The sequence below is a fragment of the Nematolebias whitei genome, chromosome 12, assembly GCF_014905685.2.
Source record: "Nematolebias whitei isolate Nwh7 chromosome 12, NemWhi1, whole genome shotgun sequence".
Classification (NCBI taxonomy): Eukaryota; Metazoa; Chordata; class Actinopteri; order Cyprinodontiformes; family Rivulidae; genus Nematolebias; species Nematolebias whitei.
The window spans coordinates 41,956,125-41,973,438 of NC_056509.1; the positions used below are offsets into that span (position 1 = coordinate 41,956,125).

The 17,314-nt window shown below is 38.7% G+C and overlaps 1 protein-coding gene across 1 annotated transcript in view; it reads right to left on the reverse strand.

Annotated features, from left to right (window-relative positions):
• ryr3 (ryanodine receptor 3) overlaps positions 1–17,314 on the reverse strand; it is a gene marked incomplete in the record, with an annotated part of 155,080 nt that overhangs the window by 99,651 nt on the left and 38,115 nt on the right. The window contains 13 exon segments of the mRNA XM_037685921.1: positions 1,516–1,757; positions 1,960–2,093; positions 3,028–3,146; positions 3,264–3,359; positions 5,726–5,861; positions 7,453–7,633; positions 7,734–7,855; positions 9,320–9,484; positions 11,471–11,627; positions 13,363–13,437; positions 13,830–13,923; positions 14,148–14,247; positions 17,016–17,128. Of these exon segments, the coding sequence (XP_037541849.1) occupies positions 1,516–1,757; positions 1,960–2,093; positions 3,028–3,146; positions 3,264–3,359; positions 5,726–5,861; positions 7,453–7,633; positions 7,734–7,855; positions 9,320–9,484; positions 11,471–11,627; positions 13,363–13,437; positions 13,830–13,923; positions 14,148–14,247; positions 17,016–17,128 (1,734 nt within the window).

Below are 17,314 nucleotides of genomic sequence, written 5' to 3' on the forward strand. Positions count from 1 at the left end.
TATGCAAACACAAGGAATAAAATGAAAAATGCCTGATTTGAAACTTCCCGAGCAACCGATTTTGTGTTTAACTGCTCAGGACAAATTAATTAAACTGAAATCACAATATAAACCCATTCATTGGTCTCCTATAATAAGTGTCATTATACAGAAATTAAATGATCTGAATAAAATCATAGGTTATTTAGCTACATTGCTTTATACCATTTACTATTATATAAATACAACTCTTACATGAACTGAAGAGTTGGCTTATATAATGGTTAAATTTGGGCAAACCGGACTCCTCTCAGTTGTTCTTGGAAACAACCTGATTGGTTGGAAATAGTGTAGCTGCATCAGTGCCTCTTTCCCGCGGGATCCCACAGGGCTCGATACTTGGACAGCTTCTGTTTTCATTGTATCTTCCCTTGGGATCTATCCTGAGGAAACATAGCGTTTCGTTTCATTGCTATACTGATGATTGTTTTAAACTTTTTAAAGTTTCATTGATAGAAAACTGAAGTTATTGTGTTTAGCCCTAGCTCTACTGTTCCTGTTAATCTTGACTCTTTTGAGTCATATCTTAAGCAGTCTGTTACGAATCCAAGGATGGTTTTAGACTCTGTCGTTAACATCCAAGTTCATGCTCAATCATCCAGGAACAAAATCCAATAATGGTCAGTCAGGTCGTCTGGACGCGTTCCTTTTGGTGGAAAGGCGTTTCGCCCTCTATCTGGAAGGCGTCATCAGTCGGAGTAGTCCCAAGTAAACTGTTTTCCCCACTAAGCGGTACAATCCTTTAGTGGACCAACCAGTTATTTTAGTGGGGAAACGGTTTATTTGGGACTCCTCAGACTGATGAAGCCCTCCGGATAGAGGGCGAAACGTCTTTCCACAAAAAAGAAACTGTCCAGATGACCAGACTGACCATTATTGGACTTTGTCTTTAAGTTTAATAAACAGATTAACTCCGTTCTACAAAAAAAGCTTCTTTCAGTTAAGGCAGATAACCAAGCTTAATCCGTGTTGACCAGATCTGACCTTGAAAAAAAAATAGTCCATGCATTTGCTACAACCCTCTAGACTACTGCAACGCGCTTTATGTTGGGCTCAGTCAGGTGTCCCTCACGTCTTCAGCTCGACCAAAATGCTGCAACTTGGCTATTAACAGGAACTCGTACTGTAGGTTTGAGCATATTTCACCAGTTTTGTCCTCCATTCACTGGCTCCCTGGACGTGTCAAAATTGATTTTAAAATTATCCTGTTGACATTTAAGTGCATAAATGGCCTTGCACCCTCATACATCTTGACTTGTTATTTTACTTCTTCTTTCCTTTTTTATTTATAGATTTACTGAGCTCATGTTCAGTGGGATATGGTGCAATAAACCAGAACCGCTGTTTTCCACCAGCTCAATTTTACAAACATTAGAAATATCTTTTGTTTTTTTTACTAAAACAGAAAAACCAGACCATCCAACTGTCACTACATTGGTACGTTTTAAAATTCAAATGTCTCAAAAAGGCACCAACCTGACCAGAGATGAAGTCCATCAAAGCTGTAGGAGTACAGGTCATCACCCACGCCGTTGCCTCCCCACCCCTCTCCTCCACCAGGGTACGGAGCGTAGCCTTTAGTGTTGGCCCAGCCTACACGCAGGTGAGTCGGCTCGCCAGTCACAAAGTGGTCCACCTGATCGATGACCAGCTCGAAGTACCACTTCTTATATTGAGCTGAACCTTCAGCGATGCCCAGGAAAATGTTGGGTCTCATACTGGAGATGACAAAAAGTGCATCTTACAGAACCAATACTCTGCTAAACAGAAGATGGCTCATTTTATCTCCCCAAAGAAAACACACACTTCATTCAAGAATACTTTGATATAAGATACTGATTTTTAACACTATATATTTTAGGTTAAAAGCAGGAAAAACCAACTCTTACATAGTTCTACCAGCCACTTTGAGCTTTTTACCTTTGAACATCATTAACCAGTCGGGTCTGAAGCAGCAGGTCCCTCTTAGGAAGAAGGTTGTCGCAGATCAGGTTCTGATTGGTTCTCACTGCCACGCCATTGCAAACACAGAGAGAACACAGGACATCCAGAATCTAAAAATATAGTGAAACAAAATGGTTCTTTGTGAATTAACCTCATTCTCACACACTCAGATCTGAATCTGTACAACTTATTCTTCTATTAAATCATTTGAAATTAAAACAGCCTTGCCTGAAAGAATGCAAATCACCCTCTGCCTTACATGCCTGTTTTAAGCAGAATTCTCACGTGGTCTGTTTGTACCCAGCATGTGTGTTGGGGATCACTCTCAGCTACTTTGACGCCGAATTTCATCTCAGTATCTGTAAACTAAGTAACTAACAGCCGTGATTGTGTTTGATAAGGTCAATTAACTGTGGCAGCCATCTTCAATCAGGTTGTTAAAGTGGAGGAGTTTTAGACCTCGCTTCTTGCAGTGAGCAATATTAAAGTCAGTTAAAGTTGCTGTAAACTGCACTGCTCTCAACCACTGCCCAAAGGGCCTTAAAATACAAGTTTTATTTATAGTGTAAATATTAGAAGCCTGTGACATTTAAACACTGCATGTAAAACACAAGGCTGGCATGGTAATTACCGAATCTGCTTTGTCGCCTCAACTTTTGTTTAACAATCGATACCATACAAACAGATTTTTGTAAATTTTGCCTTAAGTTCAAATGTTTCAAGTATTAGGTACTGTAGGTCACCGAAACGTGTACTGCAGGGACAAGAGTCTTGGCTAAAATGCAATAGCTACTGTTAAAGATTTTAACTCCATGCAACACATTAATAAATTATTTTGATCATATTTGCCGTTTTTAGTTAAGCAGTACTTGGAAACTGATCAGTCGAACTGGGTACATTCACACAACACTTTAGCCACATTTGCACAACCACAATTTAATTAATCATGACATCACGTCTAATGAAGGTAAAAACGACTCGCACAAAATCTTTTCACTATTAAACATATATACAAATTATTCTATATTTCAAGTTTCTGCCGACCTTGTGGTTGCGGCCGTGCTTGTAGAGCAGAGAGATGATGGATTTAATATGTCCTCTCTGAATGATGTTCAGAGCCTCCGGGCTTTCTACCAAGATGCAGTGGAGGACTTCCAGGATTCCTGCAGAACAAAATTATTAGAAACAAATCACATTTTAACACCCACGGTGAAATAATATGCGTTTGTTCCAGTTTTTTCTTTTGAGGCGACAGGAAGTAAAATTGCTTCAGATGATACCCGATGATGATTCCAGCCTCTCCAGTTTGTTGACCAGCCAGTCCAATTTCCGGGAGAACTGGGTGCAGTTGTTCCTGTTTCCACGAATCAGAGCAGCTGAAGAAAAAATGATAACATTCACAAAGTTGAATTAAAATACACTAAAGATAATAATGTTCCTGAATGTCCATTTAGGTCATATTGAAAATATATGTATTACAATTCATGCATTCAATGTATTAATTCAATGTATTACAATATATACATGTAATATATGTATTACAGTTCAAGTGATACCTGATACAGACACGTGGAAAAACTGTAAAGTCAACTGGAAGCTACAAGCTCTGAATTCAGAAAAAAGTTGATTTCTGTTCCCTTTTAGCTCTTTCCCTGCCTCTGCACAGACATTAAGCCGTCTCATTACTTTACCGTCTCATTTTGTACCATTTTGTGTCAGGGACACTCGACTGACTGAATGTCCATGAATCCATTAAACAGCCCTTTGTGTCAAAGCGCGTTACTGATGGGTGTCTAAGCTCATCACACTGCCTTATCAGGAAACCCATAATTCAATATGAACACATGAACAGAGGTGAGCAGGTGGACCAAGGGCAAAAAGGTTCAATGTAAATGTGAAAATATCAATATAAGAAGGAATCTGGTGCCACACAGGCTACAGCCTACAAATACTGATTTTATCAGCATAGAAGAAACTGTTCAAGCTACAATAAATTAAAGAATGTTTGGTATAAAACAAAGCTCTATAAAACAAAGCTCCCTTCAGTTGATTCAATCTGTACCACACATGAAGTAAGGGATCTCACGTGTCCCCATGTTCTGGCTGAAGACATCATGTGGCAAATGATGTGATAACAGGCCCCGCAGGCACTATTTGGCACTTTTTCCATGTCTGCAAATAACATACTGTCTAAGATCACTCCATTATTGTATGGTGCTCCCCAGGGTTCAGTCTTAAGTCCCATTTTGTTCTTTTTACACAACAGCCTCATTGGAAAGATTATCAGTAGCTTTAATAATGTGTTTGTATTTCTGTAAAGCACTTTGTGATTTTATCTATGAAAGGTGCTATATAAATAAAGTTTACTTATGTCCATCGTCCCTCAGTTCTTACAGTCTTCACACCAAGAACACCTCTTTTGAGTCAGGCTGGCCAGCAGTTACTAGTTAGCTCTGTTTCTTGCAAGGCTTCTCAGAATTAGCTTAACTGCTTTTGTTAGTGTCGATCACTGCTGCCTGCTGGTTGAAAGTGGCGTGTTGCATTTTCAATTCCAAAATGATCCAACAGCAAGTATTCTCCATTTACCTATAAACTTTGCCCAGAGTCTGTCATGGATTTTAATTAATTAAGAACCTAATGGAAAAATAACAAAACTTGTAAAATGTCATTCAGATTTAGCAATATGATGATGCAGCCACTTTAATTATTAAAGTATCGGTATCATTATTGGTATCTGCAATACTGGCCTTTATTTAACTGGTGTTGAATCAATACCGAATCTTGCAGTAATTCACACTATTAGTGATTTGAGATGTCTTCAGCCGAAACACACAGGGGCGTCATATCTGATACTTCATGTTGCTTTTCTTCAGACAACAGTATTTATATGCACGACATTACAAATTATTAAATGAAGATGAAATGCAAAGTCTCACAAATCTGCAGTAGAGGTAAACTTGTATGGCATCATTTAAAGTAAAATTATGGTGAAACCGTTTTCTAAACTGCTGCTTCAAAGATAAAAAATGAATTAAATCAGAATTCTTTATAGTATTCTAATGGTAGGTTAGAATGAATATATATATATATATATATATATAGTGTTCTTGTAATGTTCTTTTATATTTTCTAACCAGATTTACTGTTTGGAAACAAAAATGTCTTACAGTGGATGTGTTTGTGTTCTCATGCTAACAGCATTACTGAACAAATAATGACCCTGAACAATTCATCATCCAAAACCCGCTTCCTTAGATGACCCCAGTCTGCATCCTTGGTGTAACCTCGCTGTTGGGGGGGGGATTCACTCCTGTGTCCATGTGTTGCTTGTGCATGCAGGATAATTAATTTAGGAGTACTCAAGGTGAGCTGAGGGGAAGCTGTTGACGGGGACCAACTGATGTCAGGAAAACAAATCACCCCTGAAGAAGGTTTAAAGTACAACTTTTCTAAAGATTGAGAATTTATGACCCAATATGTGCCTGTTAATGGAGCCACCTTTAAAAAGGAGAAAACTTTTGTCCCAAATAAATATGAAAACCTGTGATTAATCGAAGAACTTTAAACACTGTGTGTAGAAAGCACGAGCAGGCTGGAATTAAGGAAAAACTGCAGATAGAACGAGGGTAAAAGACAAATATAAAAATAAAAAAAACTGAGGAAACTGAGGGAAGATTAATACTGTGCGTCTACTCAGACTGAACAGCTGCTGACAGACAGTATTTTATGTGTCATCACTCACCCAAGAGTTCATAAAGGAGGTTGAGAATGTCCTTCCACGCTGCACCAGCTTCCTCCCCGGCCATCTCTCCAAAATGGGCTGCACTGTTGTACAGGTTCATCCGGTCGATGCAAATGGACAGGAGGCTCAGCATGCCCTGACAAAATATAAATGCACTGCATGTTAATGTCTGGCTGCATGTTAATAAGTTCAGTATAATGTCACCCAGATTAATAAAAGATTTACTGAACTAGATTTAACACATATTTCTGATTTTGCTTATATAAAATGTATTGTTTTTAAGCCTCTCAAAGAGTGAAAAATATAAAGTTGTATAATTTCACAACTCTTTATATTGTATGAATTATTAAAATATTTATTTGTTAAAAGGCAAATGTGCTTTGGAAAAAATTTGTATTTTCTGTGACAAATGGAGTGAAACATAAAAGTGTGGAATGACTGATGAACCTTGTTGGATTTGAAGTTAAAACTGAATGAAAAAGAAACAGAAGAACAGTGGACAGCTAAAACAAGAACTGTAGTTCCAACAATTTGTAAATAAATTTAATGTAATGTAAATAAATGTGGTCCTCTTCCTTGTCGACAGTCATGTCAAACTGGTTCAAAATCAAAAAAGTCTGTATTTGAAAGACAAAATGATCTAAACAGTAGCCAAAAGATAAAGCCAGCAAAATCAGAGTCAAAAGCTTGTTAATATTTTAGATTTTCCCTCTTCAGGGGTGGTCACAGCGAGTCGTCCTCCTCCATCTCACTCTGTCCTCTGCATCCTCTGTCCTCACTCCATCTACCTCCATGTCCTCTCTAACTGCATCCATCTGTATCTCCTCTTTGTCTTTTTCCTGGCAGCTGCAGTTATAATATCCTTCTACCAATATACCCACTGTCCCTTCTCTGGACATGTCCAAACCATCTCAGTGTGTCCTCTCTAACTTTATCTCCTAGATGTTCAACCTGGGCTGTACCTCTGATGATCTCATTCCTAATCTTATCCATCCTTGTCACTCCTAAGAAGAACCTCAACACCTTCATTTCTGCCACTTCCAGTTCTTTCTCCTGTCTTTTTGTCAATGCCACTGTCTCCAGACCATACAACATAACTGGTCTTACCACTGTCCTGTAACCTTTTCTCCATCCGCTCCATCCTGCCTGGACTCTCTTTTTCACCTCTTTACCACACTCCCCATTTTCCTGGACAGTGGACCCCAAGTACTTGAAGTCCTGCACCTTTGTGACCTCTGCTCCTTGTAGCCTCACTGTTCCCACCTGCCTCCCTCTCATTCACGCACATGTCACATGTACTCTGTCTTACTATGACTGACTTTCATTCCTCTTCTTTCAAGTGCATACCTCCACCTCGTCAAGTTCTCTTCCACCTGTTCCCACCACAGATCACAATGTCATCTGCAAACATCATAGTCCATGGGGATTCCTGCCTGACCTCATCTGTTAGTCAGTACATCAGCAGAGCAAACAAGAAGGGGCTCAGAGCTGATCCTTGATGCACTCCCACCTCTACCTTGAAGCTATCACACTCCTACAGCACATCTCACCACTGTCCTGCTGTCCTCATACATGTCCTGTACCAGTCTAACATACTTTTCTGCCACTCCAAATTTACTCATGCAATACCACACCACCTCCCTCAACAACCTGTCATACGTGCTCACAGTTGGAGCTTAGCGATTTTTTTGCTCTGAGGTTTTTGACTCTCTTCCGACCGCTCTCACCTCCTCCTTGAAGAGGTCTTGACGTTTGATGAGCGAACGGAGCAGACACTGTTTCTCCTCGTGCTCGAGCTCAGAGTCGGGCTGCTTGAAGTACTCGATCAGATCGTTCAGGGTCTGCAGCACCTCTTCCACGTACCCGGCCACCGCGTTGCTTTCACCCTCTGCGGCGCTGTCCAAAGCTCTGAGGGTCAAGAATCAAGACTTAAAACTCAAAACAGATTCTACGTTTACGACAGTTTTGTTATGGAGAGGAATTATGTGTGAATATGTCTCGGTCTTACTTGATGAAGTTTTTGAAGAGGAATGTGGTGTTTCGGATGATGCGAGCAGCTCGAGACTCTTCATGCTGGCAGCGCTGGAGGATGAGGCCATCATCCATGTGGCCCTCAGAGTGAAGGCAGGCCTGCACCAGGACAGACACAGACATAATAATTCTCCAGTTGTTAAAATAGGATCTACATAAAGCAATAGCAATAGAGTCAGTTTGTTGAATCATATTTCTAAAGACTTTGATATATTTTTATTTTTTGATCCACAAACTACACAGAAATTGCAATGTTTTTTTAAGTGTCTTTCATCTAGTAAAAGCCCACACTGACTCACTGAAACAGCTTAAACCAGAGCAGTGAGTGAGGCAGAAGGATTTAAATAAACACTGACCATCACCTCCAACAGGTCAGGTGGACTGGTCTGCTGCCAAGCAGGATGGCATGACACCATCACGAGGTGGCATCTCTGGAGAAAGGCCCAGTGATGAGCAACCTTCATGTGCCACTGTAGTCCCCCCATCTCATCCAAAACTAACGGTCACCCATACTCTAAAACACACACCAAGGTGATTACCATATGCTACCGTATGGTGGGTCTGTGGGGGGTTTAAATAAAGCACTTCCAGGAGAGACAATGTTTTCAAGTGGAGGAAAAAATCTGCCTGATTGGACTGGTACTTAAACTGATTGCAGTTGCCTCTTTAGGTAAATAGCTTAGGACATTTAGTCAGAGGACTACAAGATCATTACAAAACTAAAGGCACAGTCAAGACAATGATTGTTTTTTTGCTATAAATCATCTTGATTGATTGATTGATTTTATTGTCAATTCTGCATATGTACAGGACATACATAGAAATTGAAATTGCGTTACACTGAGCTGAACATCAAAGGCATGAAGAGATGAGACAATGAAGCTTTTTACAAGTCTATTTATTGTTATTTATGACTAATAGGTCGTTGATGCTGTCCTAAAAATGACAAAAACAAACAAGGACCTGATTAGGAATAGGAAGTGGAAGGTTTTACTGTCAATCCTTATACATGAATTTTACCTGGTAAGGAGAGGACAGAAGGAAAACATCCACCCAAAACAACTAAAATAGACTGTGGTTAAAGTTTGGAAAAAGCTCCAGAAAAGAAAACCACAACACACTGGTGCTGCTGGTGAAATACAGACTTTTTGCCAATTGAGAATTTGCAACTAAATAAAACGGATGTCCCACTCCAGTTTAATTTAGGCCCATCTGTTCAACGATGTTCTCTGCATTGTGAATGAATGAATACTTCTGAAAATGAATCTCTCTTGCATGCGTATGCATTGATTTGATGTGCAGGTTTCCGAACACCAAAGATACGTTTCCTCTGGTGTGTGTAAAGATCACATTTACCCTTCTAACAAGGTTAAATCAGGTCCTCTGGACAGATTCTTCTTGTTGAAATATGTTGTCTTTTATCTAAAAGACTTCTTCAGTACTTCAGTTCATGACTGAAGAAAGACGAAATATTTCAACAAGAAGAATCCGTCCAGAGGACCTGACTTAACCTTGTTAGATGTATCTATCTGGATTATTGAGCATGCATCAGGACATACTTACCCTTCTTTTCAGGGGACCGAGGCGAGATGATTTGGCATCAGGCGCCAGATAAGAAAGCCACAGCCCAGTTGCCACATGCATGACAAAGCAGACGGAGTCTCCGTACTTGATCTCTGGGGCTCCCATCCCATCGATGTCCCTCTTTAGGCCAGAGTCACCCTTTTCCTGTCGTATTCAAATTAAAAAGGAACCACATTAACACAATCCATATACACACAGGGATGGAAATGTGACAAGATATTTAATGAAGATCAAGATAAATCAACATTAGACGGTAATCAGTGAGGCAGGTTGGTGCTGGCCTCCTCAGCACTGTGAATATTCATGCAGAGATGAAGCGATCCAATTGACGTGGGCCGACAGCGAGCAGGGAGGAACATATTAATGACAACGTTCAACATGGTGAGAAGCTGACCTGGATGTGCAAACTGATGTAGTTAGAAGACGAAGAGATCGGTGAAAACTAGAGTAAATAAAGAGTTTACAATTTTACAAAGCCTCGGTAAATCCTCAAGGCCACTGTGGAAGCACTTTGGGGTTTTATTGTCAGGAGGATAATAAGTCAGGAAGGCTGTGCAAACTTCAGATAAAAAGATATACATACAGAGAAAATAGTCCATACATAAAGGTGACTTTTTGTATCAATTTATGGGAGATTCAACACTGGATAACAACAAGGCACCGAAACAAACCGGTTATCACAAAGGGACATAAAATAAATAAAAAGTGCAGTTTAACCAAAGTACTTTGATGACTTTGAAAGATTTCCAAGTACATCGGTTATAACTGAGCAGAATTTCACCACTTTTCAGTCTTTTCATCACAAAGTCAGTCATTCCTTTTCACCGTCACTAATGTGCAGCTCAAAATGAGGGATTGTAGAAAATTGAATATTTGATCCAAACTGCGAGCTTCTTTAGATGGGCACCATTAAATAACGGGCATTTCATTAATGTGCTGGACGTGAATGTATCGTATTGACTTGAGTTGTATTTTAATCTGGATCTTAAGTGGATTTATGGTTTGGACTTGATTTTTTATTTTATTTTGGTTTTGTTTCTTCTATAGCATCCTGAGATGATTTTTGCAGTGAATGGTACGGTGGCCCTAAGGTGTAAATGAACAACATATGAAAAAACAGAATTACATTTGAAAAAACACAACAAAAACACATCATTTGAAAAAAACGGAATTACATTTGAAAAAACAGAATTACATTAAGCCAAACTGGAAGCTGTGGGTTTTTTTTTTTTACTTTATTAACAACATAAAACAGAACAAAACAATGTGCAGTACACAAACAACGGAGGTGCAGTTAGCATGCTAGCCTTTAGCCTGTAGAAATGGAGAGCTATGTTTTGTTCAAGCTTAAAGAAGAAGATATGACGCTGGAAAAACTTGGCAGGATGATGGTTAGGGTTAGAGCTTGAACAAAACATAGTTCTCCATTTCTACAGGCTAAAGGCTAGCTGTACCTCCGTTGCACGTGTACTGTACATTGTTCTGTTGTTCTGTTCTGTTGTTAATAAAGTTTAAAAAAGACACAAAAAAAGAAAAAACACCACTTCCAGTTTGACTTAATGTAGTTCTGTTTTTTCAAATGCAATTCTGTATTTTTCAAATGTGTTTTTTTTTTTCAAATGTGCTTCTGTTTTTTCAAAATATAATTGAGTTTTTTCAAATGTTATTGTGTTGTTTTTCAAATGTTGTTCATTTACACCTTAGGGCCACCGTAGAATGGACACTAAATAAATTAACTAAGATGAAAGTGAACTAAAAATATGTGCCAACCTAATAAAAGAAACCTGAATGCATCAAAAATAATTTTTAACATTTCAGACAGGAAGATAAATTGCATCTCTTTGCTGAAAGTGGTTTAAGTATGGGGATGTAATTATCTTGGACTAAGACATTGTTTGCTCCAACATTTATGGCTCTGTCTACTCAGCAACAGTGAAAAGGTCAAATTATCGTGGTGAGGCTTGAGCTCATTAACAGCTAACGGGCACGCCTGGGAGTATTTGATAAAGAGTTATTAGAAGATATTTGTATTACCCTTTTAAAGAGACAAATAGCAAAGAGCAGTTATTGACAGCAGCGTTATGGGAAGCTATAAAAAGGCAAAAAAAGTAAATAAATGAGAGTGTTGACCTTAGATGGCTTAAAGCAGAAAGCAGTGGCCTTGGTGTCGGACTTCTCTCTGTCCTCCAGGACCAGGCCGCGGTCTTCAGTCAACGCCAGATAACGACCAGTGGAGAGATGACGTAGACGGAAAGGCTGGCCCCATCGAATATGGCTCCCGCTCCAGCTAAACACAGAAACTTAACGTCAAAAACAGTTTCTGAACTTTGTTTTTATGCTCAGTTTACTGTTTTGATGATTAGACTTCACTTCATTTAGCTGGTTTTAAATCCACCCAGAACACATTGTAATCTATCAAAGGGACTCACGAAGACAACCAGTTACTATTCATTAGGTAAAGATGAACACAAAGGACCACTGAATTTATTCAAAATCCAAATAAGAGTTGGCTGAGTGACTGGAAGGAAAGTAGGGCCAGTTATTCAAGGGCATTAAAAACAACATGGAGGCTGGTAGGATATGAACTAAAGTGCATTTCCAGCGAAAATGCAGTGTGAATACTTATTGCAGAAGAACTTGATGAAAAACAGCTGAAATTGGCAAAAAACAACAAAAAACATACAGAAATGTAGCTGAAACGAAAGCAGATTTTTCTTTTTTGCTGAATTACGTTTAAATAAGTAGAAATTAACACAAAAAATAATAAATTAACTCAAAAAAGCTGAAATTGGCTAAAATAGCTGAAAAGAAGCTGAAAAGGCAGAAAGAAGCTTAAACTACCAGAATGAAGCAGAAAGAGCTGATACGAGTAAAAAAAAAAGTGGAATTAGATGAAAAAGCTAAATTTAGCATAAAACAGCTAAATATTAGCTGAAATAGCAGAAACTAGCAGAAAAAAGCTGAAACAAGCATAAGCGGAAATTAGCATAAAGAAGTTAATTAGCCTGAAAGTAGTAGAAACTGCCACAAAAAAATTTGAATTTATCTGAAAACGGTTTAAATTTGCTAAACAATGCTAAAATAGTTGAAAAGGTAGAAAAGCTTAAATTAGAATAAAATAGCAGAAAGAACACGTTTGCCCAATTAGGCTGAAAGAAGCAGAAATGAGCACAAAAAAATGGAAATTATCTGGAAAAATAGCCGAAATTACCCCAAAAATTGTTGAAAAGTAGCCAAAAAGGCAGAAATAAGCTGAAATTACAAAAAGAAAGTGGAGAGAGCACATTTTTTGCTGAATTGGACTGAAAAGAATTACTGGTAAATGAGTGCAAAAAATGTGGAATGAGCTTAAAAAAAAGAGCTTACATTAGCAGAAAAACAGCTGAATAGTAGCTGAAATAGTAGAAAAAGATGAAACTTGCAGAAATAAGCTGAAAGGAGCAGAAAGAAGTTAGAAGCAGCACAAAAATATTTTAATTAGCAGAAAGAAGGAGCACAAAACAGCTGAAAAAAAACTGCTGAAATTAGCTGGAAAAAAGTTTAAATTTGCACAAGGAAGCTGAAAGAAGCTGAAGCAGAACAAAATGTGAAAGGAGCAGTAAAAGGATGTAAACAGATCTAAAGATTTCAAGAATGTAAAATGAGCTCATTTCATTTTCTAAGAGGAAAAAAGTCTAAATATTTCCAAAAGCTAAAGTTGCACCAATACCAAAAGTCAAAGCAGGATTGTCCTGAAAGAGCTGAACGTTTTGATATGTGACATATATATTGTTGAAATAGCTTGAAAACTGCGGGATGAGAATCGCACCGAATAACGTACGGAAGAAAAATGGATCACAATCGTGTGACTGCGTCATAAACATTCACAATAAAACTAGTAGAACAGTCAACACCTCATCTTCAGTAGAATCTAAGAAAAAAATTAACCAGTTCTGTGTATATTTTATGACGATTCCTATGAAGTGTATTTCAAGCAGATGTTTGATACCGTGCTTTAATTTAGTGTGTCCATTTCACTTTACCTGACCCGAAGAGGCTCCAGTCTCCACAGTGAGCGGGCTTTTGAAGCTCCCTTTCCTGCCTCATAATTCACTATTCTGTGAGCACAAAGACACAAGAAAGTGCATTTATTATTTAAACTGTTACATCATAGAAATTATTTTGTAAGCAACTCTACACAGAAAATCGGTGTTAAGATAACTACCTCTGTTTCTATTATTACTTTATTTCCGTCCTTATTTTGGTCCAAAATAGGCGTTTCAACTGTAAAAGTGAAATCGTCCCTCAAAAGCTTTGACCATCCTTAATCAAACAGCTCCTTGGTGATTTGTTGCATTAGAGTACAGCACTAATTAAAATTTTAAACTATGCTTTTGAAAGTTTTGTAAAAAAAAAAAAATAAACTGAGTACTTTAGGCCAACAAACAAGTATTTCTGCCTGTCAAAAATGACTAGAAGGCAAGAGACAGTTTATTAGTTTATTTCTGACCTTTGCTCTTCTTCACTCCTGTCAGCTCCAGGAATGGTCAGACTCTCATCATGACCGTGACACAGACGCATTACATGCCCACCGATCAAATACCCTAAAAGACAAACAATATATAGCTTATTATTTTGGTTTATACCTTTAGAATAAAAAAACTGTCATATAGGAGAATTTATAATCACATGTCCATTTGAAGCTATTATATAGACCATTCTGAGTTGTCTTTTTCTTTTTTTTTTTTTTAAGGATGAAATGAAATGTCACGATAAAATATTTGTATAATCCGGTGTTTGCCGTTATTTGCAGGGTTACAGAGCTCACCTACGGCCATGTTGCTGGATGAGCAGGTCGGCTGCACGTTCCACAGAGTCTGCATGAAGGAGGCATCCACCTGGATGTTGCTGATAGAAATGGAGAGATGCTGCAAGAGAAAATACATTAAGATTTTGTAAGGAAACTGTTCTCAAACCTTAAATTCACTAAAATAGACTAAATTTGGAATAAATATGGAATAAATGATGACATTTAAATGGACCATAAAACCTATCATTTTTTGGGCACAAATCAGATCCTCAATGCCACCTGCCTATCAGTCCAGTAGGCTCGTCAGCAATTGACCAATTGGTGATCTCAATTTGTCCTGAAGTGAAACGCCCCTTAGTGGGTAGGATGCGTTAGAGAAGCAGAGTGTTCTCTGTCCAAACAAGGAGAACTGTTGGACAGGCTACTTCTTGTTGTGGCATGCTTTCTAAAATAGTTATTGAATCAAGTTTTTACTCATGTAGGTAAACAGACATTTAACTTCCTGTTAAAATACACCAGAATGCAGGAAATGACATATACTTCATCCAAGCGTCCCTAAAGGTCAGATTCTAGAATCGTCCCTGCTCCTCCCCATATGAATAATGATTATCATTATCATTACAATGGAGAATAAGCACATTAGCCCTGGCTGCAGAGCAAAGAGGAGAGCCTACTATATCCAGATGAATTCAACAGAGACACATCTTCAGTTGTTCCTAATAATGGAGCACTGATTGCTTTGGTCAGATTTTCTGTTGCCTCACTTGTAAAATGATTAGTTTCTATCTTCCTCAATAAGTGTATTTTTGGAGGAAAAGCTTGGCACTTGTCCAGTTTTGATTAAATTGCATATTTCCCTCCCTGGAGGAGCAGCTTCTAAAAAACGTTGCTACAAACTTACATATGCCTGGCACGTCAAAATCATTCCTCTCTCTGCCTCCCTCTCTTTTAACTCCCATCTTCTTTACCAAGTAAGTTAATTGAGGTCGAGCGTGTAGCTCTGCATATGGGCGACGCCATTAACTTTATGCTCATTACAAAGATGAATGAGTCCCATGAAAAATGTATTTTAACATGCCTTTAAGTCTTTTACAGGTAATCAGATTTAAATTACAGGCAAAGGTGGAAGTCTTCCTGTTTTCAGAATAAATTCCCTCACCACTCTGAGGTTGGCTCGAGTGAGATGGCTATGAATATTCTTAAAAATGGACAACAAACTGAAGCTGCTGGCTATTTACATCTCAACTAAAACAATCAGAGGGGGCAGAAAATTATGTAAAAACTTTCAGAAAAACACAGGAAAGCCTTCTTATCTCAAATAATTAAAAGTTGATTTGATCATTTTAGAACTTTTAACATCATTATTAATGGGAGGGTTTGGTCATTTTTAAAGTGACATTTTGTCAAATAAATATAAATTTTTGTATGAATAAAAAAGGACAGAAATCTTCCTCCAGGCTAGACTAATAATCAAATGAGGGTGTTAGCTATGTTGACTTAAAGACTAATTCAGAAAGGGTATAATGGTGTTTAAGAATGCTACATTAGCTCATATTAAACCTCTACAGGGCCATTATTTTCCACTAAGTCCAGTACTTGGCCATTTTCCAACAAAGTTTTTTCTTAAACCAGTTTTTCTTAAGTCTGACCAATAGAAAGGCCGCCTCACTTAATTGGTGAACCAGTGAACACATTAGCAATAGAGCTTTTATTTCTAACTGGGCCCGAAGCCCGGCCCAAATTTGAGGCCATAATAATGTGCTGGATGGGCGGGCTGGGTCAGCGTCGGGCTTTTGATTGCGTCAGCAGATGAGCGTGGCTGACGATCCAATTATACTGCAACATGGCTTGCCGTACCATTACAAGCCACACGCGACCATTTGACCGCGCGCTGACCGGCCTTGAAAGAGGAAAAAAATAAAAAAAGTTCAGTTAAGCTTCAGATGGGACTACCAGGCAGCGATCCATCAAGGCCCAAATGGACGTTTAGCCGTTGCACTCAGCGGACGCGTGCGGACAACGACCAAAACAGATGAGATCCCAAAATATCCTCGCAGACACGTCTGAGCAGGGTCCGTATGTGTGGGATTGAATGCTTTTTGACGCCCATGAAAGGACAAACATCCCCTCAGCTCTGATCTTCTGCCCACTTTTTACTTAGCCGCACGCGTCTGATGACCGTTAATTAAAAATGTCAGGTAGGGTTTCGGGTTCGGACCTGTAATTACTGTTAATTCATTGTGTCAGGTCAGGTTTGAAAATGATGGCTACGGGCTGGGGTTGGGTCGGATTTCTTGGCCCAGAATGCAACTCTAATTAGCAACCAGTATTACATTGAATCTTTGGGGCACTTTGTTAACAAAAATCTCCTGTAAAGGCACAATTTGTCCCAATTTCTTTGGTTGAATCTTTGAAACATAACACAGTTGATGAACACGCTGATTCACAAAGAGTACTAGCTAACTTGCACTAAAGCAGACGATCAACAAAAAGTTCAAACACCTCTCAGATCCTGCGTCAGGTGTTTTTAAAAAAAGTAGGGACACATTTGTTAAAGACCTGCTAGAAACTGGTTATTTGTTGAAGTTTTTAGGCCCAAAACTAGTACAAATGTCCTTTACTTGTCGAATTCTGACTTGAGGTACAAGAAATGGACAAAAGAAGAGATAAAGCAGCCAAAGTGAGTAAAAATCTAAACAATGAAAGCCCTTCAAGGAACCCAAAGATCAAAACCACTAAACAGGATTACACAAAGGTAACACAATGCATAGTATTGTAATGTGTCCAGAACAGAGTTTTAAACCGGAGCAGCACTTTTGCCCTAAACTGTCAAGCACTTCAATACAGCTTGATCATTTTTGTGTTTTGTGTAGTTGTGCGACTTGCCAGGTATCTCTCAGTCGACACGCTAACAAGAATCAGATCGTCTCCAATACGAACTTTCTCTCCTTCGGACCGCTGCTTGGACGCAGGGTGAATCGTCCACCAGCAGGACTCTCCTGTAGACACAAATAAACGTAAAAGATGAGCAAGTCTATAAACAAATGCAGGCAAACAGATGCTGCTATAACAAAAGTAGGGTTCTTTGTAGGTTACCGTATTTTTCGCCGTATAAGTCGCACCTTTTTTGCATAAATTAGCAAATACTGTGACTAATGTAAAGTTGTGAATGTAATGTTTTTTCC